The sequence below is a fragment of the Hemiscyllium ocellatum genome, chromosome 7 (genome assembly GCF_020745735.1).
Source record: "Hemiscyllium ocellatum isolate sHemOce1 chromosome 7, sHemOce1.pat.X.cur, whole genome shotgun sequence".
Taxonomy (NCBI): Eukaryota; Metazoa; Chordata; class Chondrichthyes; order Orectolobiformes; family Hemiscylliidae; genus Hemiscyllium; species Hemiscyllium ocellatum.
The window spans coordinates 89,237,445-89,263,253 of NC_083407.1; the positions used below are offsets into that span (position 1 = coordinate 89,237,445).

At 41.0% G+C, this 25,809-nt stretch overlaps 3 protein-coding genes across 8 annotated transcripts; all 3 read right to left on the reverse strand.

Annotated features, from left to right (window-relative positions):
• Positions 1 to 537: 537 nt before the first annotated feature.
• On the reverse strand, positions 538 to 6,185 carry LOC132817192 (gamma-crystallin S-1-like). 4 transcript variants are annotated; one of them, XM_060827469.1, is made up of 3 exons: positions 6,174 to 6,185; positions 2,686 to 2,932; positions 538 to 806 (listed from the first exon to the last, which is right to left on the reverse strand). In XM_060827469.1, exons 1-3 carry the CDS (start codon positions 6,183 to 6,185, stop codon positions 538 to 540), a joined length of 528 nt encoding a protein of 175 aa, XP_060683452.1. The 4 variants fall into 4 exon arrangements, with proteins under 4 accessions (XP_060683452.1, XP_060683453.1, XP_060683455.1 ...); XM_060827470.1 differs by lacking the exon at positions 6,174 to 6,185 and adding an exon at positions 3,029 to 3,037 and having other exon boundaries at positions 538 to 813; positions 2,690 to 2,932; XM_060827472.1 differs by lacking the exon at positions 6,174 to 6,185 and adding an exon at positions 3,029 to 3,037 and having other exon boundaries at positions 538 to 803.
• Positions 6,186 to 11,565: 5,380 nt separating this feature from the next.
• Positions 11,566 to 15,452, reverse strand: LOC132817637 (gamma-crystallin S-1-like). Its single transcript, XM_060828137.1, has 4 exons — positions 15,414 to 15,452; positions 14,219 to 14,495; positions 11,735 to 11,984; positions 11,566 to 11,617 (listed from the first exon to the last, which is right to left on the reverse strand). The coding sequence occupies exons 1-4, from the start codon at positions 15,450 to 15,452 to the stop codon at positions 11,566 to 11,568; spliced, it is 618 nt and encodes a 205-aa protein (XP_060684120.1).
• Positions 15,453 to 21,573: 6,121 nt separating this feature from the next.
• Positions 21,574 to 24,909, reverse strand: LOC132817541 (gamma-crystallin S-1-like). Of its 3 annotated transcripts, none has more exons than XM_060828038.1 (3): positions 24,901 to 24,909; positions 24,562 to 24,804; positions 21,574 to 21,849 (listed from the first exon to the last, which is right to left on the reverse strand). In XM_060828038.1, the coding sequence occupies exons 1-3, from the start codon at positions 24,907 to 24,909 to the stop codon at positions 21,574 to 21,576; spliced, it is 528 nt and encodes a 175-aa protein (XP_060684021.1). The 3 variants fall into 3 exon arrangements, with proteins under 3 accessions (XP_060684021.1, XP_060684023.1, XP_060684022.1); XM_060828040.1 differs by having other exon boundaries at positions 21,574 to 21,839; positions 24,558 to 24,804; XM_060828039.1 differs by having other exon boundaries at positions 21,574 to 21,842; positions 24,558 to 24,804.
• Between the last annotated feature and the right edge of the window lie 900 nt (positions 24,910 to 25,809).

Sequence of the window (25,809 nt, forward strand, 5' to 3'; positions counted from 1 at the left end):
CTGACCCTTCATCCAAGTCATTTTTATAAATTTTGCACAGTTGAGTTCCCAGCACTGATTTGGGAGAAAGTGAGGACTGCAGAAGCTGGAGATCAGAGCTGAAAATGTGTTGCTGGAAAGGCGCAGCAGGTCAGGCACATCCAAAGAGCAGGAGAATCGATGTTTCGGGCACAAGCCCTTCTTCAGGATTGCTAGAGTCCTGATTTGTAGGGAATTTTCATTAAATTGGTTGTCTAACTGCTAATGTTTTAGACACAATTTGTCTGGAATTTTCAAATTCGCCACCATGGAATGGACACCGAGACAGGATATATAATGAGCTGAGGATCTGATGTCTATCGTGACCTTGTTTTTTTGTATCAATTTGAATATATCTCTGAACTATTGTCTCAGTGATTCTGTCTCCAGCCCACACAATATCTTAGAGAAAGTTCCTGGAAATCCAAACACAAGGCAATTGAGAAAAACAGAAATGAATGCACGTGTATTTATTTGACCAATACATATGTCACAAAAAACATTTTTGTCAAGAGCAATCTAGAAATCCCTCATGCGCCTGAAAGATCCGATAGTTGAGCTGTAGCCTCCCCAGTCACTGTATCTCCTGTATTCACCGGGTCTCATGAAGTACTGTCGCCCTCTGTAGTTGGGATGTTCATAGAAGATCCAATAACCGTCCATCACGTGGCAGGAGTGGATGTCACGGTAACGGAAACGATCGTAGACGGATGGACAGTCATCCGTGAATTCCATCCTCTGTCCTCCAAAGTCAGGCCTCTCGTAAATCCTCATTCTGTAGGAGCCTCCTCGGTACTGGAATAGAAGTAAGATCATGTTAGTGAGAAACGTATCAATTAAATATATAAAATATGCAAAAAATTAGCTAGTTTATTGAGAATAAAGCTGAAACAATTCAATAACAGGTGTATGGATCATATTCTCATCTGATTATAATTGTTCAACTTTGTGCAATTTTCTATAAAGTGAAAAGGAATTATTGGTCACATATAAGACAGGAGTTTCTTTGCATTTGTAAATGTCTAATGTGCTTTTCCCTTCAGTTTAATATTTTCTCATGTCTCCAGGTGAATGATGCGGGAATGAATATTTACATTTCATGACTACCTTCGGGCTGTTTGTGAAATGAGTGCATCATGAGTTGCATGATCTTACTGCTAAACATTCATTTATTGTGTAAGTGGACCCAAGCTAAGGATATTTTCACAGATAATGCGGTGATGGGATTTGGTCTAATTCACTCAATGTGACCAGTGTAGTTTGAAATACATTAACTTGATTGCCTGTGATTGTGAGGAATGGGCAGTTTTTGAGGGCAATATATTGAAAACAATAGAATAATTAGATGGATTTACGTACAGCAGTGGGGACTCTTGTTGGGCCATGTGATATTGGAATGTTACTTTTATGTATTGCTGGTGTAATGTGAATCATGAATGATGTTCTCTGGAACACACTGGAAATGTGAAGCACATTCCAATAACCAACTTCAATTGTGATGCAATAAAGCAAGCTCTAACATAAAAGCAATCTGGAAAGGAACATTAATATTTTGCATCAGTAGGATCTATCCAACAACTTCATACCCTTAACCTATGCTCTAGATCCTCAATCCATGGGCTCCTTTTAAGGGAAACAATATATTTAACACAAATGTTTACCCCTGCTGCAGTTCTGTAGCATATTTAAATAAACCTGCTTATAGGTATAATGAAGTGGTAGAAATGTCAAAAATAGAAAGGATACTATTCATGTGTTTAAGGGAAATTTCAATAACTGCATGAAGGCAATAGAAATGGAAATATGCACTCATTGTGTTGGTTGCAGAGATATATGAGCCTATTGTGGATAAGCATAATCAGAGAGATACAACTGAATAAACTTGTAAAACTGAATGGTCCTGTGCTATGAACTCTCTGTAAATAATTTACTCAATTATAGATGTTCATCATCTTAAACTAATAGCATTTAGGAAGTACACGTTTATTCAATCTCATATTTATTCCCAGACTTGAAGCCAGAGACGTGGCAACCTAAGAGCCAACATTAAGCATGAGCACTCATTATCTTTCAAGGTCCAAATGCAAGAGGTCATGACCACAAAGACTATGGAGTCAGACAGGCGCCCCTACATTCCTTAGGCTAAATAGCAGCTTTTCATCAAACAAACAAGTCGTGTTGATCAAATGCATTGGATACTGCAGCCATTTAAGAATGCCTCACAATACAACTTCCTGGCACAGAATTAAAACAAAGCTTTAAGCCCTTCATTCACATTTTAGGTGACTCTATTCCTTTTTAGGATGGCCACCTATAAAACTTGAAATATTAGTTGAGATGCACTGGGTACCTTTTTTTTAAACTGATGCATATTTATACACATAAAAACTCACCTTAATCTTTGCAATTGATACACATATCAAGTGTGAAAAATGGGAAAGCATCCATTAACTTAACTGCTTTACTCTCTGCACATTTTCTGAACTTTAATCTGAGTAGAACATGTGAACAACCAAATTATATAAGGGTTGAAGTCACATGATCCAACGCTATCATGGAATCCCATCCTAATAAATCCCATGCACTGAGTAAACAATAGAGGAGCAGACAGTTGCAAATATAAATCAGTTTATAAACCCATTTATTCCAACAAGGACAAAGAATGACTTACGTATGGGTGGGAGCGACATGATCTGACACAGTCATTGAATCCCATCCAGCGCTGGTAGTCAGGATACTCTCCCCTGGTCAGAATATACTGGTATCCCATATAATTGCGTTTCTCATACAACACCCACCAGTCACTCTCAACACGGATGGAGTTACAGCGGCTGAAGTAAGGGGACAGGTCGGCACAGTCACTGCTGCACTCATAGTGCCGTCCCTGGAAGTTCCTGTCCTCGTAAAAGATGATCTGTGGAATGTAGCACAAGATAAATTATTGGACTTGGAAATCACAATTCAGTAATCAGAATTCTTGAATCATGTAAAAAATCAGACTTGTTCGTACCTTTCCCATTGTGAGCTCACGGCTAGGTGAGTAACTGATCTAACTTTGTAGCATTATCTAACGCGTGGTATTTATATGATGGACAAAATAGCCTCTCTACTGTATACTCTTGTTATGCAAATAATTTGGTGCTGAACGACAAAAAAAAGAATAATGGACATCACTTGACATGTTGCTTGACATGTGACTGATTCTTTCTAATATGCTTCCACTTCATTTTAGTTGTTGTTTGAAAACAAAGGGGGAAGAGTCTGTTGTCTGTTCAACACTTGAACAGTTCTGAAAAGAAACACAGAAAAAAGTTTCAAGATTTTAATTTCAAAGCATAATCAGCTCAACCAGTTCTGAAATTAATCAAAAGTGATGAAACAAAAGTTGCAATAGCTGTTGTGGTCATTGTTGTAAATGCTTTAATTTATATTACAACTGTAAAGAGGGTTGCTGCTCTGTAAGGTGCTCATCAAAATGGTCTTTGAATGAAATTGGAAGCATTTTGCAGGTAAACTGCAGGAACAGCAATGACTTATTTTTACTGTATGAATCCATCTCTGATTTTAATTTTTACTGCTTATTGCTTTCCTTGATAAGGTGTCTCATAACAAACTGGTCAGCAAATTGGAATGTCATGGAATGAATTGGGCAATGGAACATGGGTGGAAAGTTGGCTGAGTGATGGGATACAGAATGCATGCTAACAGGCTGTTTTTCACCCTGGAGGATGTTGCATTCTGGGGAACCCAGGGGGCGCTATCAGGAACTTGCTTGACTTCTTCAGTACCAATGACGTATACTTCAGTGTACTGGGCATAATTTCAGCATTTTCCAATCAAACCATGGTTGTGAATGTCGTGGAATGTGAGAAGAAATATGTTAAACTTCAAGTGAAATTACTTAGGCTGGTGAAGAGAGCTGAACACGGTGATGGAATTTGATGTAGTGAAGTGTGACTTGAATCAATTCAACCGGAGGACTGAGGAGGGGTAATAAAAAATAAAGCATACAATGTTACAGAGGATGCAAGAGCAGGACAGGCCCATATTTGCTCAAATCCTTCAAAGTGGTAAGTCTGGTTGAGAAAGTCATTTGTGTTGATCCTCGGGGTTTATAAATATGAACGATGAGTATAAAAGTAGGGAAGTAATGATGAACCTGTATAAATGTTTGGTTCCTCCTCAACCAGAGGATCATGTCCAGTTTTGTTCCCTTCACTGGAGGAAGAGTGTGAAGGCATTAAGAGTGGCTGCAGAGAATATTTGGGATCATGGGTCCAAGAATGAGGAGCTTCATATACATAGATTTGAGAAGCTGGGGATGTTCACTGCGAAGAGACAAACAAATCATGCAGGGCATAGACAGAGAGTATAAAACGGAACTGTCTTCATTGCTTTTGCACTACCAGAGGGCACTGACCGGATGAAGGTGACTGGTGAAAGAAAGTATAATGGCAAGAGTGAAAGGTGTTTTCTATAGCAAGCAGAATAGAAGCAAATTCATTTTGAGATTTTTAAATTATTTGTCATTAATAAAAAAATTACACGTTTCCGGGGTTGTGATTCTAAGTTGCCCATGCAGAGAGTAGACACAGAACATGCAGTGCTGCAATAGTTCTATGGGTCCATGAAATCAATCAGCTTGAAATCTGGTGGTTCAGCTGTCAGAGTAACTGCCATTGACGCCTTCCGTCTCTGGCACTCCACTGTGCCAACTGTTTTTCTACCAATCTCACGAAATCAAAAGGTGGCTGTTGGGTTTCAAGATGCCATCGGCTCATGACATGACTGATGATTCTGGTATGCAGCCCATGCACACATGTACAGTGTGTAGACTATGAAAGCCATGCTGCCACCCAGAAGGACTGGGTAACTGTGCTGAATCCGAGCTGCAGCTGTGTGGACCATTCTTCATGAATCCTGCACAGTAATTCTCAGGATACATGGTGCCCTGTTGTTTAACCTTGCCCTTATGAGCAAACAACACACTTGACTCACTCTACGTAAAAGAACTGCGGATGCTGTAAATCAGAAACAAAATCAGAAGTTTCTGGAAAAGCTCAGCATGTCTGGCAGGATCTGTGGAGAGAAATTAGAATTTGCGCTCATGTACAAATCTTCGGGTCGAGTGACCCTTCCTCAGAAATGACCTGGAACATTAATTCTGATTTCTCTTCACAGATGCTGCCAGACCTGCTGAGCTTTTCCTGCAATTACTATTTGTGTTCACTCACTCTACACATAGATTTTTAGCAAAAATAAAGATTAAAAGTGAGAGAAAGAAAAAAAAGGTAGGGAGGGTTGATCAAATCTGCCCGAAAAGGTAGATGCAGAATACATGGGTTATTTTAAAAGGCAATTGAGCATGTACTTGAATGATATTAATTTTTAGGTATCAGAGAAAATTGTTGAGGAGGGTAAACTGAATGGTGAATTGGCAGAAGCTGAATGAATCCAGTACCCTCCTGCTGTGCACTCAGAGACTTTCAATGCTGAAGTTTTTCACTTACGATGAACAGACATCATTCAGTTGTTGCTTTCTTATAGTTCCAACAAAACCCTGGGAGGTGACATGGCTCCCCCCTTCGGTCACACCAACTATCATCTTTTCAGTGAGTGGCTATACCACTTCAATTGAAATGTGATTAATTAGATTAGAATAAAGGAGCCAAATTGCAAAGTTTTTATAATTTTTAAAAAAGAGGGATTTTATTATGTGCGACCAGAAAAGGAAAAATCCAAACATGACATCAGGCACTCACAAACAGCAGGAAAAAACCTCAAAAGGAAGGGAGGGTATCCATACAGAGTGAATTGTTGATATTTAAACTTCTTAAATTCTTTGCGTTGTGAGGGTGAGTGTTGATTGTGTAGTTGCCTTGTTTCTTCGGCTGTGGCGAAGTTTTGCACCTAGTGGCTGCGCTGGGTTGCGTTTTCATAGAGCACTGAATTTTGAATAATGAGACTGAGGGGGAGAGAGAGAGATTTTCAGCGCTCATGTACAAATCTTTTCTCATTCTCTCTACTTTGCTGCATTAATGCAAGCAGCTGTAGATAAAGGTACATTTGTAACCTCCTGAGTCAGCTCATTGTTTCTCCAAGATAGCTAACTGGCGGGCAAGCACTGAATAGCCCAATCTGTGCAATTATCATACTTCTAGAGTCATAAGCTGTATGGCAGGAAACAGAGGTCCAATGTGTCCATGCCAACCTGACATCCTATATTAAGTTAGCCCCAATTGCCAGCATTTGGACCATATCCCTCTAAACCTTTCCTATTCACATACTCATCCAGATGCCTTTTAAATATTATAATCATATCAGCCTCCACCACTTCCTCTGGCAGCTCATTCCATACACGTACCACCCTCTGTGTGAAAACATTGCCTCCTAGTCCCTTTGATACCTTTCCCCTCTCACTTTAAACCTATGCCCTCTTGTTTTGGACTTCCCCACCCCAGCAAAAAGACTTTGCCTAGTTATCCCATCCATGCCCCTCAAGATTATATAAAGTCGTCCCTCAGCCTCCAACGCTCCAATTTAAATATTCACAGCCTATTCAGCCTCTCCCAATAGCTCAAATCCTTCAACCCTGGCAACATTCTTGTAAATCTTTTCTGAATTAAATGTGAATGAAATAAGTTGCAAATTTATTGGTCGTGATTATTTCTTGGATTGACTGTCTTTAGATCAATGGGGATTTTATTGCAGCCAAGAAATGGTAATCTCACCTTGATTTCACTTGACTCACTGATCAGGTGATCACAGCATCTATGTTTGGCCATTAGTCATTCTATTGAAAGACAGTATTGTCTATTAAATCTGCAACAATATAACGTTGGATGCTGGACGTTCATAGAATGCTACAATGCAGATACAGGCCATTCGGCCCATCCAGAGCCTCCAAAGAGCATCTCCCCCAAATTCCACCTCAGCCATCCTTGTAACCCCACATTTCCCATGGCTAATACACCTAGCCTATACATGCTGGAACACTATAGAACAATTTTAGTACAACCAATTCACCTAACCTGCGCAAATTTGGGAGGAAGCTGGAGTACCCAGTAGAAACCCACACAGACACAGGGAGAATGTGCAAATTCTATACAGACAACTTGATGATTGCACAGTTGAATTCATATTTGTCATTATTAAGAGGTGACCTCTGACCTCTTAGAGGTTTGTAAAATCATGAGGGGCAATAGATAGAGTAAATAGATAAGGTATATCCCCTGTAGGTGGGGTGGGGGGGGGTGGGGTTGTAGATTGCAAAGCGAGAAGGCATTGGTTAGGGTGAGAAGGATTTATAAAATACTTAAGGGGGAACGTTTTCACACAGATGGAAGTTGGCGTGTATGGAAGGCATCTGGATGAGTATTATCAAAGGTAGGGTTTGGAGGCAAATGTTGCCAAATGGGACTAATTTATTTAGGATATATCGTCAGCATGATCGAATGGACCAAAGGGTCTGTTTCCATGCTACATATCTCTTTGACTCTATGACTGTACTTAGGACAAGATGCATCTTGCATTCCTCTTTGTCTGCGTTCAACACAATATATAATCATTGAACTCACTGTCGGACAGATGGCAAGGATTTGAAGAGATGCAAAGAAGATCCATTAGAATTGTACAAGGACAATGGAAATATAATTACTAAAGACTAAAGGTGAGTGAATGTGTGGGTTAATGGGATCTAGGTGGGTGAGGATAGGTGAGGTAGACGATGTGAGTAATTGTGTCAATGTCGATCGTCGAAGTGGGTGAGGTCAATGAAGTGGGTAGATGAAGCGGCAAGTAGATAGCCCAGAGACGAAGCGATTTGCTTTGCTGGAACAGAAGTAATTTATCTGTCACGGCAGCACTAATGGGCCGTGGAGCAGCAGATGGTGTTTAATTTAGGTAGATGTGAAGTGCTGCATTTTGGAAAAGCAAATCAGAGCTGGACTTAACTACTTAATGGAAAGGTCCTGGGGCGCGTTGCTGAACAAAGAGACCTTCGAGTGTAGGTTCACAGCTCCTTGAACATGGAGTCATGGATAGATAAGATAATGAAAAAGGTGCTTGATATGCTTGCCTTTATTGGTCAGAGCATTGAGTATAGAAGTTGGGAGGTCATGTTGCAGCTGTACTAGAGTTGATTAGGCCACTTTTGAAATATTGTATCAATTCCGGTCTCCCTGTTATAGGAAGAATGTTGCAAGTCTTGAAAGGGTTTGAAAATAATTATTCAGGATGTTTCCAGAGTTGGAGAATTTGAGCTATAGGGAGAGGATGAATAGGCTACAATTATTTTCCCTGGAGCATCAGAGGTTGAGGGGTGACCTCATAGAGATTTATAAAATTATGAGGGGCATGGATAAGGTAAATAGGCAAGGTATTTCTCCGATTAGGGAATGGGACGGTAGAGGAGAGGTGTGTGGATTCCAAAACGAGAGGGCATAGGTTCAGGGTGAGAGCGAAAAGATTTAAAAGGGACTTAAAGGGGAACGTTTTCACACAGAGGGAAGTAGGCATGTATGGAAGGTGTCTGGATGGGTATTATAAATAGGAAGGGTTTCAAGGCATATGGGCCAAATGCTGACAAATGGGACTAATTTATTTAGAATATGTAGGCAGCATGAATGAATGGACTGAAGGGTCTGTTTCCGTGCTATATATCTCTTTGACTCTATGACTCTGTTTAGGACAAGATACATCTTGCATTCCTCTTTGTCTGTATTCAACACAATATATAATCATTGAATTCATTGTCGGACAGATGGGAAGGATTTGAAGAGATGCAAAGAAGGTTCATTAGAATGGTACAAGGACTACGGAAATCTAATTACAAAAGACATTTGGAACTAGTTTTCTGTAATCTTTTGCAATAAATTCTGTGTCTTATGATCTTATACTCCACAACCACCTGATGAAAGAGCAGCACTCCAAATGCTAGTGCTTTCAAATAAACCTGTTGGACTATAACCTGGTGTTGTGTGATTTTGAACTTTTGTTTAAATCATTCTGTTTCTGTTCATGATGAGAAAATGAAAAGGAAAATTCTGTCTAAACTTCCTTCTTTTGGAGTTTTGGACAGCAGTCAGAATTATGGATGTTGCAGCACCAAGGAATGAAGCAAACTTAACATTTATGGTGAATGGAACTTTTTATTGTGTCTACGCTATTCTTTTAAGACCATAAGACCATAAGGCCATAAGACATAGGAGTGGAAGTAAGGCCATTCGGCCCATCGAGTCCACTCCGCCATTCAATCATGGCTGATGGGCATTTCAACTCCACTTACCCGCATTCTCCCCGTAGCCCTTAATTCCTCGAGACAACAAGAATCTATCAATCTCTGCCTTGAAGACATCTAGCGTCCCGGCCTCCACTGCACTCTGCGGCAATGAATTCCACAGGCCCACCACTCTCTGGCTGAAGAAATGTCTCTGCATTTCTGTTCTGAATTGACCCCCTCTAATTTTAAGGCTGTGTCCACGTGTCCTTGTCTCCTCGCCTAACAGAAACAATTTCCTAGCGTCCAACCTTTCCAAGCCATGTATTATCTTGTAAGTTTCTATTAAGTCTCCCCTTAATCTTCTAAACTCCAATGAATGCAATCTCAGGATCCTCAGTCGTTCCTCATATGTTAGACCAACCATTCCAGGGATCATCCATGTGAATCTCCGCTGGACACGTTCCAGTGCCAGTATGTCCTTCCTGAGGTGTGGGGACCAAAACTGGACACAGTATTCCAAATGGGGCCTAACCAGAGCTTTATAAAGTCTCAGTAGTACAAGGGTGCTTTTATATTCCAACCCTCTTGAGATAAGTGACGACATTGCATTCGCTTTCTTAATCACGGACTCAGCCTGCATGTTTACCTTTAGAGAATCCTCAACTAGCACTCCCAGATCCCTTTGTACTTTGGCTTTACAAATGTTTTCACCATTTAGAAAGTAGTCTATGCTTTTATTCTTTTTGGCAAAGTGCAAGACCTTGCATTTGCTCTCGTTGAATTCCATCAGCCATTTCCTGGACCACTCTCCCAAACTGTCTAGATCCTTCTGTAGCCTCCCCACTTCCTCAGTACTACCTGCCTGTCCACCTAACTTCGTATCATCTGCAAACTTCACTAGAATGCCCCCAGTCCCTTCATCCAGATCATTAATATATAATGCGAACAGCTGTGGCCCCAACACTGAACCCTGCGGGACACCGCTCGTCACCGGCTGCCATTCTGAAAAAGAACCTTTTATCCCAACTCTCTGCCTTCTGTCAGACAGCCAATCCTCAATCCATACCAGTAGCTCACCTCGAACACCATGGGCCCTCACTTTGCTCAGCAGCTTCCCGTGTGGCACCTTATCAAAGGCCTTTTAGAAGTCTAGATATACCACATCCACTGGGTTTCCCTGGTCTAACCTACTTGTCACCTCTTCAAAGAATTCCAACAGGTTTGTCAGGCATGACCTCCCCTTACTAAATCCATGTTGACTTGTTCTAATCAGACTCTGCTCTTCCAAGAATTTAGAAACCTCATCCTTAATGATGGATTCTAGAATTTTACCAACAACCAAAGTTAGGCTAATTGGCCTATAATTTTCCATCTTTTGTCTTGATCCCTTCTTGAACAAGGGGGTTACAACAGCGATCTTCCAATCCTCCGGGACTTTCCTTGACTCCAGTGACTCTTGAAAGATCTCAACCAATGCCTCCGCTATTTCCTCAGCCACCTCTCTCAGAACTCTAGGATGTATCCCATCGGGGCCAGGAGATTTATCAATTTTAAGACTTTTTAGCTTTTCTAGCACTATCTCTTTTGTAATGGCAACCATACTCAACTCAGCCCCCTGACTCCCTTTAATTGTTGGGATATTACTCATGTCTTCCACTGTGAAAACTGACGCAAAGTACTTGTTAAGTTCTCCTGCTATTTCCTTATCTCCCATCACTAGGCTTCCTGCATCGGTTTGAAGTGGCCCAATGCCTACTTTTATGAGTATCAAATAAAGCTCTTCTCGGTCGAATGGAGTGCAGATCAGATCTTGATTAGATAGTATACAGGGAGGGGATTAGTTAAAAATAATCTTGATCCAAAGTGCCAAATGGAAAAGTACTGAGATGAGACATTTGATCAGGATGTCTGAGTATGAAACAATCAAGAACCCCGATGTATTAAGGTCTTAGTGTTCAATGCAACTTTTGTCAACCAATTCATCATGTGTTCATACTCTACTCAAAGTTTTCTGCCCTAACTTTGAGTAATTTCAAACCCAGATCACGTCGACCATCTGCTGTTATTTCATGAATATTTACATTTCACATTTTACACTCTAAAAGTTTAAGGAATGGAACTTCTGGCTCCCTTTAGAAAGAAGACTCAGGGAATTAGATTTGTATCATTGTGGAATTGGTTAATCCAATTGTCAATGATGCCAAAATTGTCAATTTTAAACTTTAATTCTGAGGAATGGAAAATGGGTCTGGGTGTATCTTCCCCAATATGTCCCAAACTTGATGTTCATCATTCGGCACATCGGGGTAAGGTTTACACTTTGATTCTTACACTGTTCTATTCAATTTCTTAACAGGATAAAAAATGTCCCTAACCTTCCTAACACAATCAACTGACAGAGACAGCAGTAAATTTGTGCGTATTTATTCTGGTTAGACTTATGTCAGAAAAATTGAAATGCTTTTGTCAAGAACAATCTAGAAATCCCTCATGCACCTGAAAGATCCAACAGTTGAGCTGTAGCCTCCCCAGTCACTGTATCTCCTGTATTCACCGGGTCTCATGAAGTACTGTTGCTCTCTGTAGTTGGGATGTTCATAGAAGATCCAGTGACCATCCATCACATGCCAGAAATGGATGTCACGGTAACGGAAACGATCGTAGACAGATGGACAGTCATCCATGAATTCCATCATCTGTCCTCCAAATTCAGGCCTCTCATAACTCCTCATTCTCTGGGAGTCTCCTCAGTACTGGAATACAAACAAAATATAAGAGTATAAGAGTTAGGAGCAGAAGTCGGCCATCTTTCTCTTCAGGCAAACTTTATCATTAAATGCGATCTTAGCTGACATTCTACTTCACCACCATTTTGCTGATGCTTTTAATATGTGAAAATCAGTCAATTTCAGTCTTGAATAAACACAGTAAGTGAGGTTCCACAGACATCTGCGGCAAATAATTTAAAAGGTTCACCAATATCTGAATGAGGAAAATCCTCCATATATCAATGGTTATGGCTTGCTCCATATTCAGAGACTGTGTCTTCTGTTTCTAGACTCCCCAGCCAGTGGAAATTTCCTTCCAGCATGTACTTTGATGATTACTGTAGGAATTTTCTATGCTTGAATTAGTTCACATTTCGTTCTCTAAACTTTACAGAATGTAGACACAGTCTATTTAATCTTTCCTCATAAGACAATCCCACTATCACAGGAATTAATTTTGTAAGCATGAGTTGTGATCGCCTCTATGCAAAGTATGTCTTTCCTTAGGTAAGGAGACCAAAACTGCATGCAATACTCCACATGTGGCCTCACCCTGTTTCTACGCATATACAGAAAGATATCCTTGATTCTGTACTCGTAATAAGTCTATATATCATTTGACGTTCTGACTGGTTACTGTAACTTCAAATTAATGTTCACTGACTGAAATAATCTTGAACTCACAGGAACAGTTGAAATTCAACACTTCCCAGTCTTACACCAGTTAAGAAACACTCTGTGCTACTATTTTTTTCCCACATTCCTTCAGGAAAACCTAATATTTCTCCAGATTGTATTCCATTTGACAATTTCTTGCCTTTCCACTTGTCCAAATACACCTGAAGCGTTTTTGCAGCGTCTTTGGTTCCCACCAGTTATGTGTCATATCCAAACTTGGAAATGTTACAGGTTATCTTCATACAAAAATCATCAAAATACGGTTGGAAGTGCTGAGACCCAAGCACTCATCTTTGGTCTGCCTCATTAACCACAGCATGTCACTCAGAAAATGGCTAATTTATTTCTACCGTCCGCTTTTTGTCTTCAACATTCTTCAGTCCATGACAGTATATTTTCACCATTCCCATGTGATCTTGTTTTGTTGGCCAATCTCTGACATGGGACTTTATGGATAGCCTTCTAATAATGTAATATACCAAACCCAGTTTTTTCCCTTTGTTCTCTTTTACTGAATTTCAACTGCTCCTGATCTCAAATGCTCCGAGTTAAAACCAGAAAGCAATAACTATACTAACTTGCATCAATAGTTCCTAGCCAATAGCCTCTTAATCTAAACCTACATTCAAAATGTCCAATCCAATAATATCCTTTCTAGATCAAAACATGTATTTAATATGATCAGCTCCAGTTGTGAATGTGTAGTATATTTGAACTGATCTAAGTAGACAATGTGGAAGTGTGAATGATTATCAGAAACAAATAACATGAAGAAAATATATTTCAGGAAAAGCTATATGAGTGTACAAGGGCTAAAAAAATAGAAAAGACCAAGTTAGATGAATAGATGCAGAGAAATATTCATGTGCGATGTGTCCATAACATCTGAATACACTTATGCAGCTGAATGGCCCATTTGGGTGAATTCAATTCAATTTAAATAAGTTATTTAATCATAGTCAGATGCTCATAGACATTAACTAATGGTATTTCTGAGGCACAAATGTAATTGGTGCCAATTTTGTTCCCAGAATTACAAATGGATAGGGCACATCATAACAATCACAATTAAGCACACACAAGTGGATTAGACTGCGAATGGGGGAACCCAAAGTTATGTAAAGATTGCAAAGGGTTCAGTTCACAAAGACCATGGATTCGGACAGACATCCCAATATTATTTTAGCACAACTGGCAGTATTTCCTCAAAATAATCTCCTGTCGCACAGTGTTTAGTCATCTAAGAATCTATCATAATCCCGTTTGCTTGGTGGTAACTGAAATGTAACCATAGGCCACTCACTTACATTTAAAGTAATTCAACTTTGTTTGTCATGGTGACCAACAATGCCTAAACATTGACTTCAGACAATTTCAAGATGCAATTGTTCAAATTGCTATCAGTCAGCTACATGTTTTCACTGTTATTGCTAATGAGAAGTGTGAAGAAGGGAAAAACATCCCCAAATGTAACAGCTTTGCTCAATGGCAATTTTTAAGACCTCAATCTGTGATGACAACACAAACATGTAACTTACATATAGGTAGGAGTGACATGATCTGACACAGTCATTGAATCCCATCCAGTGCTGGTAGTCAGGATACTCTCCCCTGGTCAGAACATACTGGTATCCCATGTAATTGGGTTTCTCATACAGCACCCACCAGTCACTCTCAACACGGATGGAGTTACAGCAGCTGAAGTAAGGGGACAGGTCAGCACAGTCACTGCTGCACTCATAGTGCCATCCCTGAAAGTTCCTGTCCTTGTAAAAGATGATCTGTGAAATGGCACAAAATAAATTAATGAGCTTGAAAATCAAAATGTAATGTGAAAAACATCTAGCATCATGTATAAAATTAGACTTGTTCTTACCTTTCCCATTTTTGCGCTCACAGCTAGGTGAGTAACTGATCTACCTTTGCAGCATAATCAATAACAATGTATTTATATGATGGACAAAATGGCCCCTCTACCGCATACCCTTGTCATGCAAATAGTTTGGTGCTGAAAGACATCAAAACAAAAGCAATAATGGACATCGCTTGACAAATTGCTTGACATGTGACTGATTCTTTGCAATGCACTTTCACTTCATTTTAGTTGTTGTTTGAAAACAAAGTGGAAGAGTCTATTGTGTGTTCAACATTTGAGCAGTTATCAAAAAAATCAGTGGTCACAGAAAACATTTTCAAGGCCTTCAAAACATAAACAGCTAGATCAGCTCCCAAATTAATCAAGAGAGGTGAAACAAAAACTGTTGTGATCATTGTTGTAAATACTTACATTTAGATTAGAACTGAAATAGATTTGCTGATCTGATTGGATCCAATTAAAATGCTGTCATAAAGTGGAGGTTGACCCCCCTCTGAGAACTAAAACCTAAACACCAAAGAGGAGCATCTCACCCTATAATGTGTAAAACAGAGCATGAAAAGTGGTGTAACCTGCTTTTCAGCAACTTCTAGCAGTTAAATAGAATAAATCCCTAACACTCACTTTAAAATCACGAAGTAACAGTTTGTTTATCTAACTCTAACAGTAAACAATTTAACTAAACTATTAACGAACTGAATAAGTCCTTCTAACTGCTGATCATTCCTGAATAAAACAAGATTCTAATGGTATGCTGTTCCAACAAATAGAAGTCCCACTCATATAACAAAAAAATTAAATTTGGTCTCTCGAAATTACAGCCTGATAATGTGTCTTCCAAAATGTTCTGTACCTTTTCTGTCAATTCTTCTGTCAGGAATGCCTTCTCCATCGTTGATACCACTGTTATTTCGATGGTGCTTTCTCTAACACATAGCGGAGGCTGTGAGGACAAACAATTCTTTTGAGAGAGAGCTGAGGGCTGTTAGCTCTGGCGGATGGCGGTCTGCTCTGGGGTCTTTGTCTAACTGCCCCCTTCTTTATTACCCATGATGACATATCAATATTTCTGACAATGGGATTGGTCTTATGTTGCCAAAATCATCCGAATTAAATTTAATAGTTTTGTGGTATCTAAGTACCTGGTTCAAATTGATTGGATAACTTCAAAAGCCTGCTGTCTTGGTAAAAACTGCTGCTTGGCCTATTAACTGTACAACCTTTCAATACACGCGTTTCAATTTGGGTACTCTCTGTGCACCTGCAAACTTTCAAGCTGCTGCTCACAGATATCCATATTAAATCTCCATCTTCTTTTAATGGACTATGTAATGCTTTCCCCATTTTACAATTTTGCAAACACCAAATTCTAACTTTCTGTCTTCCAATCTACCCAACTCCACAACAGCACATATTATCATGATACTTGAATGAAGTTGGAAGAATTTTGGAGGTAAGCCGATGAGTTTTTTTATTGTATGACTCCATCTCTGATTTTATTTTCTATTGCTTATTGCTTTCCTTGATAAGGCATCTCATAACAAATTTGTCAGCAAATTAGAACGTCATGGAATGAAATGGACAGCGGAACTTGGGTGGAAAGTTGGCTGAGTGATCGAAATCAGAATGAATGCTAACTGGCTGTTTTTCACATTAGAGGATGTTACGTTCTGGTGATTTCCCCACTTCTCCAGATCAATACCAACTACCTACACTTTCATGAACAGGTAACAATTTCAACATTTGTCAATAACGTGGAACGTAGATATACTGCGAACTAAGAGAAGGATCATAGAGTCACAGAGTCATAGAGTCATATGGAAACAGACCCTTTGGTCCAACCAGTCCATGCAGAACATAATCACTAAACTAAACTAGTCCCACCTGCCTGCTCCTGGTCCATATTCTCCAAACCTTTCCTATTCATGTACTTACCATGTTGAACTTCATCAGTACATGTATGGAATGAGCTGCCAGACAGCTCATTTAAAAGGTGTCTGGATGGGTATATGAATACAAAGGGTTTAGATGGATATGGATCAAGCACTAGCAAATGGGACTAGATTAGGTTAGGATATCTGATTGGCATGGACAGGTTGGACCAAAGGGTCTGTTTCCTGCTGTAGATCTCTATGACTGTATGGTTCTATGCTGGTTGAATAGCTGATGAAATTTAATGCAGAAAAGTGTCAAGTTAACTAATTAGACAAAGAAATGAGGAAAGGTGATATAAATGAAAGGTACGATGCTAAATGGATGCTAAAACAAAACAGCCCTGAGGGTATGTTTGAATAACGCACATGGTTTCCCAGGTTTGTGAATATGGGTGATGGGTATTTAAAAAAAGAATTAATGATGAATCGAACAGTTGAACATTTGAACAGTGCATTTACTTTACCAACACCTTCCACCCTGACCGCAAATTTACCTGGACCATCTCAGACTCCTCCCTCCCCTTCCTAGACCTTTCCATTTCTATCTCAGGCAATCGAATCAACACGGACATTTACTATAAACCGACTGACTCCCACAGTTACCTAGACTACACCTCATCCCGCCCTGTCCCCTGTAAAAACGCCATCCCAAATTCCCAATTCCTTCGTCTCTGCTGCATCTGCTCCCAGGAGGATCAGTTCCAATACCGTACAACCCAGATGGCCTCCTTCTTCAAAGACCACAATTTCCCCCAGACGCGATCGACGATGCCCTCCACCGCATCTCCTCCACTTCCCGCTCCTCTGCCCTTGAGCTCTGCCCCTCCAATCGCCACCAGGACAGAACCCCACTGGTCCTCACCTATCACCTCACCAACTTCCATATACATCGTATCATCCGTCGTCATTTCCGCCACCTCCAAACGGACCCCACCACCAGGGATATATTTCCCTCTCCTCCCCTATCAGCATTCCGTAAAGACCAACTCCCTCCGTGACTCCCTCGTCAGGTCCACACCCCCCACCAACCCAACCTCCATTCCCGGCACCTTCCCCTGCAACCGCTAGAAATGCAAAACTTGTGCCCACACCTCCCCCCTTACTTCCCTCCAAGGCCCCAAGGGATCCTTCCATATCCACCACAAATTCACCTGCACCTCCACACACATCATTTACTGCATCCGCTGCACCCGATGTGGCCTCCTCTATATTGGGGAGACAGGCCACCTACTTGCGGAAGTTTTCAGAGAACACACTGGGACACCCGGACCAACAAACCCAACCACCCCTTGGCTCAACACTTCAACTCCCCCTCCCACTCCACCAAGGACATGCAGGTCCTTGGACTCCTCCATCGCCAGACCAGAGCAACACGACGGCTGGAGGAAGAGCGCCTCATCTTCCGCCTAGGAACCCTCCAACCACAAGGGATGAACTCAGATTTCTCCAGTTTCTTCATTTCCCCTCCCCCCACCTTGTCTCAGTCAAATCCCTCGAACTCAGCACAGCCTTCCTAACCTGCAATCTTCTTCCTGACCTCTCCGCCCCCGCCCCCACTCCAGCCTAGCACCCTCACCTTGACCTCCTTCCACCTATCACATTTCCAACACCCCTCCCCCAAGTCCCTCACGCTTACCTGTTGGGCACACTTTCCTCATTCCTGAAAAAGGGCTCATGCCCGAAACGTCGACTCTCCTGCTCCTTGGATGCTGCCTGACCTGCTGCGCTTTTCCAGTAACACATTTTCAGCTCTGATCTCCAGCATTTGGAGTCCTCACTTTCTCCTCAAATCGATATAAATGCCTGGTTTAGCCTGGATTAGCCAGAGTGTTGTGCCCAATTCTGTTCCCTACACTTCAGGAAGGATGTGAAGGCATTAAGAGCAGCTACAAAGAATATTTGGGATCATATGTCCATGAATAAGGAATTTTATATTGGAGAAGCTAGGAATGTTCTCTTTTGAAGAGACAATTCAACCATGCAGGGCATAACGAGAATGTATAGATAGAAACTGTGCTCAGTTGCAGTAGGTGGAGAACTAGAGGATACTAATTGAAGACGACCAGCAAAAGACTTCACAAAGACACAACGAGTAGTTAGAATCTGGAATGCCGTTCCTTGAGACCAGAATGGGAGCCAATTCATTTGAGATTTTCAAAAGGAATTTTATAATTATTTGCCATTAACAAAAAATTGCAGGGCACCTGGGAATTGCCAGAGTATTGCAACTCAGCGTGTTGCCCATGGAGAGCGTAGACACAGAACAGCAGGACAAATGGCTTCATTCAATGCGTAACTGATCTATCATTTCCATGAGATGGTGCTGCTAAGCGTCTGGTGAGTAGCTGTCATTGATGCCTTCAGTCTCTGGCACTCCACTGTTCAAACTGCTTTTGTATCCATCCCAGGAAATCAAAAGGTGGCCGCTGGGTTACAAGCTGCCGTCTGCTTACGATATGAATGACGCAGCCCAGCATGGACACGTGGCTTATCTGGGTCATATATTTCCTTCTCATTCACTTTTAGCACATGAGTATCACTGGTTGGGATCACATTCCTAATTGACTTGCGAAGATGATGATGAGCCATTGGTCTGGTCTTGGATCATAATACTTTCCTTGATTACTTTAAAATAAATGGGTAGTAACTGCCATTCTATTGATGTTTTGGAATACATTTTATTAATACTTATTTTCTTTCTCAGCTGTGTACTATGATTAAACACTCCACAGTGCATTTTAAATAGCAAATACAATCCAGACAGATCCCACAGCTTTCTCAGCATCTCCTCCCAGATGTTAACAGGTCATTAAATCTCACTAAACTTCACCAGCGATTGTGGTTCTTCCATTTTGTTGATCTGGCCTTGAAACTCCCTGTCAACAGCTGCATCATCAAGAAGATCTGAAATAATTGTGCCTAATCTAGTCGATCCCGCTCTGTTCCTGTGTCCTTCCTTCCCTTCACACCAATAACTGCACACCAGCATTTATTCACAGGCACAACCCCAGGTTTTCACCAACAGCCTGCTTCACTAAGCTAAAAACTGCCCCTGAGTATTCCCTGAGATCCAGTCTTGCTTAGTTGTATCAAACAGACACTTCTTATGTCATTTCAAAGCTGCACTGATGCATTCATGCTTACATTCTTCTTCTGAGCCATTCCTGACCTTTCCCAGTACAGAGCCTGGGAGTCTCATACTTTCTGAGCACTCCTGCACTTTACCCCCGGCCTGACTGTAACTTCCAATTGCTCACTGATCCCCTGAAGTTCTCCTAATTTATTTTCTCTATCAGCCATTCAAAACAGAGCCATTCAAACGCTGCTGCCTTCCCCCTGCAGGCCTGCTAAAAATCAGCACTGCTGACGTGGAATCTGCCCTTATATCTGTCCTTTCTCCAATTATCCCGTCTCCTTAGAACTATATTGCAGTGACCACAAACTGCCCTGAGAGACTGACTGAAAAGAAGCCACTGCCCTATCTCGGAGCAGCAATTCTGCTACTTCATTACTCTGGAACTCTCTGTAATGTTGAATGTTACAGTATTCACACCTTTATGAATGTTTACAAAAAAGGATTCATCACAAATAATATAAGCTTAATGCCAATTGATGTGTGAATGCTATTTTGTTTCAGCTCTTATGCTTCATTCATTTGAAATAAATCTCTCTCAAGGGGAGACTCTGTCAGGCTTTGACTGTGCTTCATAGATGTGCCTTTACAAAATTGGTCAGGAACCAAAGTGATCGACACGTGAAAGGCTCTAGGGCTCAACATTATTGAGAATGCCTGAGCTGAGAGAGAATGTGGAATGTATGAATCCAGACCCACAATACTGAGAACTCCAAAGTCATGGTAACTTCCCTCATTTTGTTCTGTGCATTAATGCACTGAATAAAACTCCCATGACTCTCTTCACTAAAGTTGTGATAAAATGTAAGCTCAGAACAACATAGCAACCTGCTGTTATGGACGGGGTATGTGTTGATTGTTAATACTTTTGAATTTCCACATTTTGCACTCTGAAAGTTTAAGGAATGAAACTTCTAGCTCCATTTAGAGAAGAGACACAGGAAAGTAGATTTGAATTATCATGGAATTGGTTTATCTAATTGTCAATAGTGTGGAATTTTGAACTTAAATTCCATGGAGTGTGTGAGGTGGAAATTTGAGAATGACATGCGTGAACCTTTAAATCTATATGAATTTCCTGGTGCGGTTAGAATGAGGTAGGAAGTTTTAGTTAACTTCATGAAGAATAATCATAAAAATCAATCAGAAGAAATTTTCCATTTACTCTCATTCAAAGAAATAGGGCAAAAAGAAAGTTATTAAACTGCATCAAAATGCTCGGATGCTAAAGCAGCAGACAGACTGAGTTTCTGTGAGAATGCAATGTAGCTGAACCAGCTTGAAGCCAGAGGCCTTATTTGGAAATGGAACATGAAGATTACCCTGTCCACACCAAGTAAGACAAAGCAATGGGATGTAATCAAGGATGGGAACAAAGCATAAGTTTCAGAGAGGAGTTGGATGGCACCTGGGAAGATGGGAAGTGGTGAGACCTAGGGTAATAGGTGCCTTACCACTTTTGGAATGGAGGCAAAATAGGATATTTATCTAAAAGTGACCATTTTGGAATTTGACCAATGTACTATGTATGTGACTTACCATATATAAATACCTGAGGAATCCTCATTGGGTTAGAGTGCTACCTCAGAGTCTTTTCTGGAGTGGACACTCCCAACACTGGCCCAATAAATGACTATTGACTTGTACCTTGAGACTTCAGAAATTATTCTGTCAAATAATCTGCCCACCACAAATAAAAAATGATACTGGGCGCATCACGGACAAACAATCCCTGATATGTCATAAATTTGGCCTAAATCATCCTGGACATCAGCTAAAGTCACTCTCTCAGATAGTCTTTTGCGATTCTATTCAATAACAGGATAAAAAAAAAGTCTCTGACAATTCAAACAAAAGTCAACTGAGAGCAACAGCAGTCAATTCATGAATATTTATTCTGCTCATATATATGTCAGATAAACAAAACCATGTTTGCCAAGAACAATCTAGAAATCCCTCATGCGCCTGAAAGACCCGATAGTTGAGCTGTAGCCTCCCCAGTCACTGTATCTCCTGTATTCACCGGGTCTCATGAAATACTGGCGCCCTCTGTAGTTGGGATGTTCATAGAAAATCCAGTAACCGTCCATCACATGGCAGGAGTGGATGTCACGGTAACGGAAACGATCGTAGACAGATGGACAGTCATCCATGAATTCCATCATCTGCCCTCCAAAGTCAGGCCTCTCATAAATCCTCATTCTGTAGGACCCTCCTTGGTACTGCAATAGAAATGAGATTATGTTAGTGATGAAATGTGTAAGAAAGTAACTGGCTGGTTAGAAGGGATCATTTGAAGGAACTTTTGATTAATATTGAGAGTAAAGCTGAGATAACTCAATGTCATGTCCAGGACATTTGGATTGAATTCTCACCTGATTATCACTGGGCTTCCGTGTGTACATTTGTAGGATGTAAAGGAAATGGTGATCACAGTGAATGTAAGGCTAATGTATTTGACTCATGTAGACTGTAGGCTTCATAAACTTAATAAAATTCCATTTTATTTTGTTCTGATTAAGATTATTCCATTCCTATAGATGGATGACTGTGATGATGCCGGAGTCTGGGGTGGACAAAGTCAGAAGGCACACGGCACCAGGTTTTAGATTAGATTACTTACAGTGTGGAAACAGGCCCTTCGGCCCAACAAGTCCACACCGACCCGCCGAAGCGCAACCCACCCATACCCCGACATTTACCCCTTACCCAACACTACGGGCAATTTAGCATGGCCAATTCACCTGACCCGCACATCTTTGGACTGTGGGAGGAAACCGGAGCACCCGGAGGAAACCCACGCAGACACGGGGAGAACGTGCAAACTCCACACAGTCAGTCGCCTGAGTCGGGAATTGAACCCGGGTCTCAGGCGCTGTGAGGCAGCAGTGCTAACCACTGTGCCACCGTGCCGCCCATAGGTTATTGTAACTTCACCGGACAAGGGAGCAGCGCAACAAGAGCTTGTGATTTTAAATTTACCTGTTGGAATATAACTTGGTGTCATGTGACTTCTGACTTTATAGATGGATAACGCAGGAATCAGAATTCACACAACCTGACTATTTCACTTCCCAGGCCTTTTTGTGGAATCAGCACATCTCAAATTTTAATTATTTTGTTGAGCATTTTTGTATTCGCTATATATGTAGACTCGAGGTATAAGAGCAACTTAACAGATGATGGGATGACGGAATGGGATGACAGTTCACTCAACTGTCTCTGTGATGGTCTGGAATATATCAGTCTGATCTGCTTTGTGAGGAATGGGAATAGTTTACCGGGACAATAACCAGGGTGACTTGGAAACAACAGATTTGAGAGAAACAGGTGGAAGTATATAATAACAGATGATGGATGCAGATAGGTGCTAGAATTACATACCATGAGGACTGAATAGACTTATGGGTTTTTCTGTATTATAAACTCTATATTAATCACAGATAGATTATACTGGTTTTTACATGTTAAAGATCCATTCATATTTTGGGTCCATCCTCATAGACAGTTGGCACCAACTAAGTGGACCTTCACTGGCCTGAATGTGACTCTGACAAAGATGCATTTTATACACAGCCACCCTCAGATGGCAGTTGGCATTTTTGAAGGGCGCAGGATGACAGCTAAAGCAGACACCAGGTATTGGAAAGATAGAGGGGTGCCGTGGTGGTGGTGGTTGGCGGGGGGGAGGTGGGAGTAGAGAAAATGCCAAAACGCCATCACAATGACTGCGGATTAAGGCCAGCACACCTTTTTCTTCCGAGTCCAACAACAACAACTTTCATCAAAGCATTACTGTTCTTCAGTTGTCACAACGGCCATGTAAGAATCGATTACAGTCCATCTTTGCTTGTTAGCTCCTCACTTGCATTTCATACAGATATTTGATAGTTACAACACCAACGGAGGCCATTTGGCCAATCATATCCATTGCCAGCTCTCTGTGAGCCTTTTGCCTTTTGATAGTTAGCCAGTTCCACAATGAAACTGCTTTAATCTGCCTGCACCACACTCTGAAGTAGTGCAATTAGATCTTAATTGCTGTGTAAAAATATTTTCCTTGTCTCACCATTGTTCCTTTTAACAATTCAGTTTGTATTGGCATTCTCTGGTTTGTCACAATTACACCAATGAGAGCAGCTTCTCCCTACTTTAATCTTTCCTGGCCACCTTTTGGTGTTGAACACCTCTTTCAAGTCGCCACATGGAGTTTCTTTATTCTAAGGGGAACAATCCCAACTTCTCCAATCTCTTCTTCCCCCAACTCTCAACTTCCTCTGCCACTTTCAACCTACTCACTTACCTCCCACTCCCTCTGCCAAGGCACCCTATTTTGGAAAAGTATTCATTATTTTATATTGCCCCTCCTCATTCCTTCCACTGAAATGCATCATTTTGCACTTTTCAGGTAGTTCATTCTGGATTTCATCTGCGATGTGTCCAACCTTTACACCAGCCTGTGTAGTTGGAAATCCATCACTTGCTCTGCACAGGTCTCATTACTTCCAAGTTTTGTGTCATCTGTAAATTTTGAAATTGTGCCCTGCACACCCAAGACTTAGTCACTAAAATATAAATCAAGAAAAGCAGTGTACCTTCATGATTGGGAAACCCAAACTTACACTTTTCTCCAATCCAAGTGTAAGGTTGACCAGACTCTTTGTTTCAGGTTATTCAATCATGTCAAGTGAAACAACCTTTGTATTAGATGGCCACCAGGAATGCCTGAAACACTTCCAAATGCCATTTAAACTGAAAGAAATTCCAGTTTCTACTGTACTGATTTGGGCATGTATGAAATTGACTGCATAGTTTTACTGTTATTACAAATACTTGATGTGTTAAACACAATAACATCCTCAAGTTTAGTTGCTTAGCTCAATGAGCATTTCCTTGATCTCAGTCTGAACAGAATGCATAAACATCCAACTTACTTGTGGGTAGGAGCGACATGACCTGACACAGTCATTGAATCCCATCCAGCGCTGGTAGTCAGGATACTCTCCCCTGGTCAGAACATACTGGTATCCCATGTAATTGGGTTTCTCATACAGCACCCACCAGTCACTGTCAACACGGATTGAGTTACAGCGGCTGAAGTAAGGGGACAGGTCGGCACAGTCACTGCTGCACTCATAGTGCCGCCCCTGGAAGTTCCTGTCCTCGTAAAAGATGATCTGTGGAGAGACACAAGAGATGTTTATGAGCTTGATAATCAAAGTGTAATACTTAAAAAACTATAGCATCATACAAAAAATCAGACTTGTCCTTACCTTTCCCATTTTGAGCTTGAAGCTAGTTGAGTCACTGATCTGACAGTCAACATTATCTCCAGCGTGGTATTTATACACTGCATGAAATGGCCCCTCTACCCCAGACTCTTGTTATGCAAATGATTTGGTGCTGAACATCAGCAAAAAACACATCACTTGACGTTTTGCTTGTCTCATGACCAATTCTTTTCACTTCGCTTTCACTTTTCATTTTATTTGCCATGTGTAAACAAAGTGGGAGAGGTCTACTGCATTTTCTATACACTAACTGCTTTGTAACAACAATCAGTCAAAAAAATTCATTTGCCAGAACTTACTTCCGAAGTTACCAATCTAGCTCAGTTCCCAAATTAACTCAGATAGGGGAAACCAAAAGTGGACCGTTTAGCTCACTACCTTACAGACTTTCAGTTACAGTTCAATGGTACATCTATCCCTCTGACTGACAAAACTTCAAATAATTGTATATCATTGAGATAATGTATGTAAAATAAGAGGGAAGAGCTCAGTACGTAATGTGGCAGAATACCAAATAGGATTGTTGCATTTTAAAACTCTCAACTAAATTTTACCAGAAATCAGATAAGTGTCGAGGCTTCTCTGCATAAGCACTCATGTGATTTCACATGCTAAATTCTGAAACTCATCTCCTTCCCAATGCACAGTGCATTGCTCTCCCTATCTTCCCGCTCACCAGGGGGCAGAAGTGCTCACTGCTGCCAAGACCTCCCAGGATTCCCAGAGCTGGCACCATCATTAGAATGCCATTGTGCATCAGATCAAGCACTGTCTGCTCAGGCATGTCCTGTGTATGGTTTTTGTGCATGAAGAATTGCCCCAGAGATGTCAGACAGAGGCAAAGTTGCCACCCTGATTTGCTGGAAGCCCTGGTGGACACCAGAATGGATT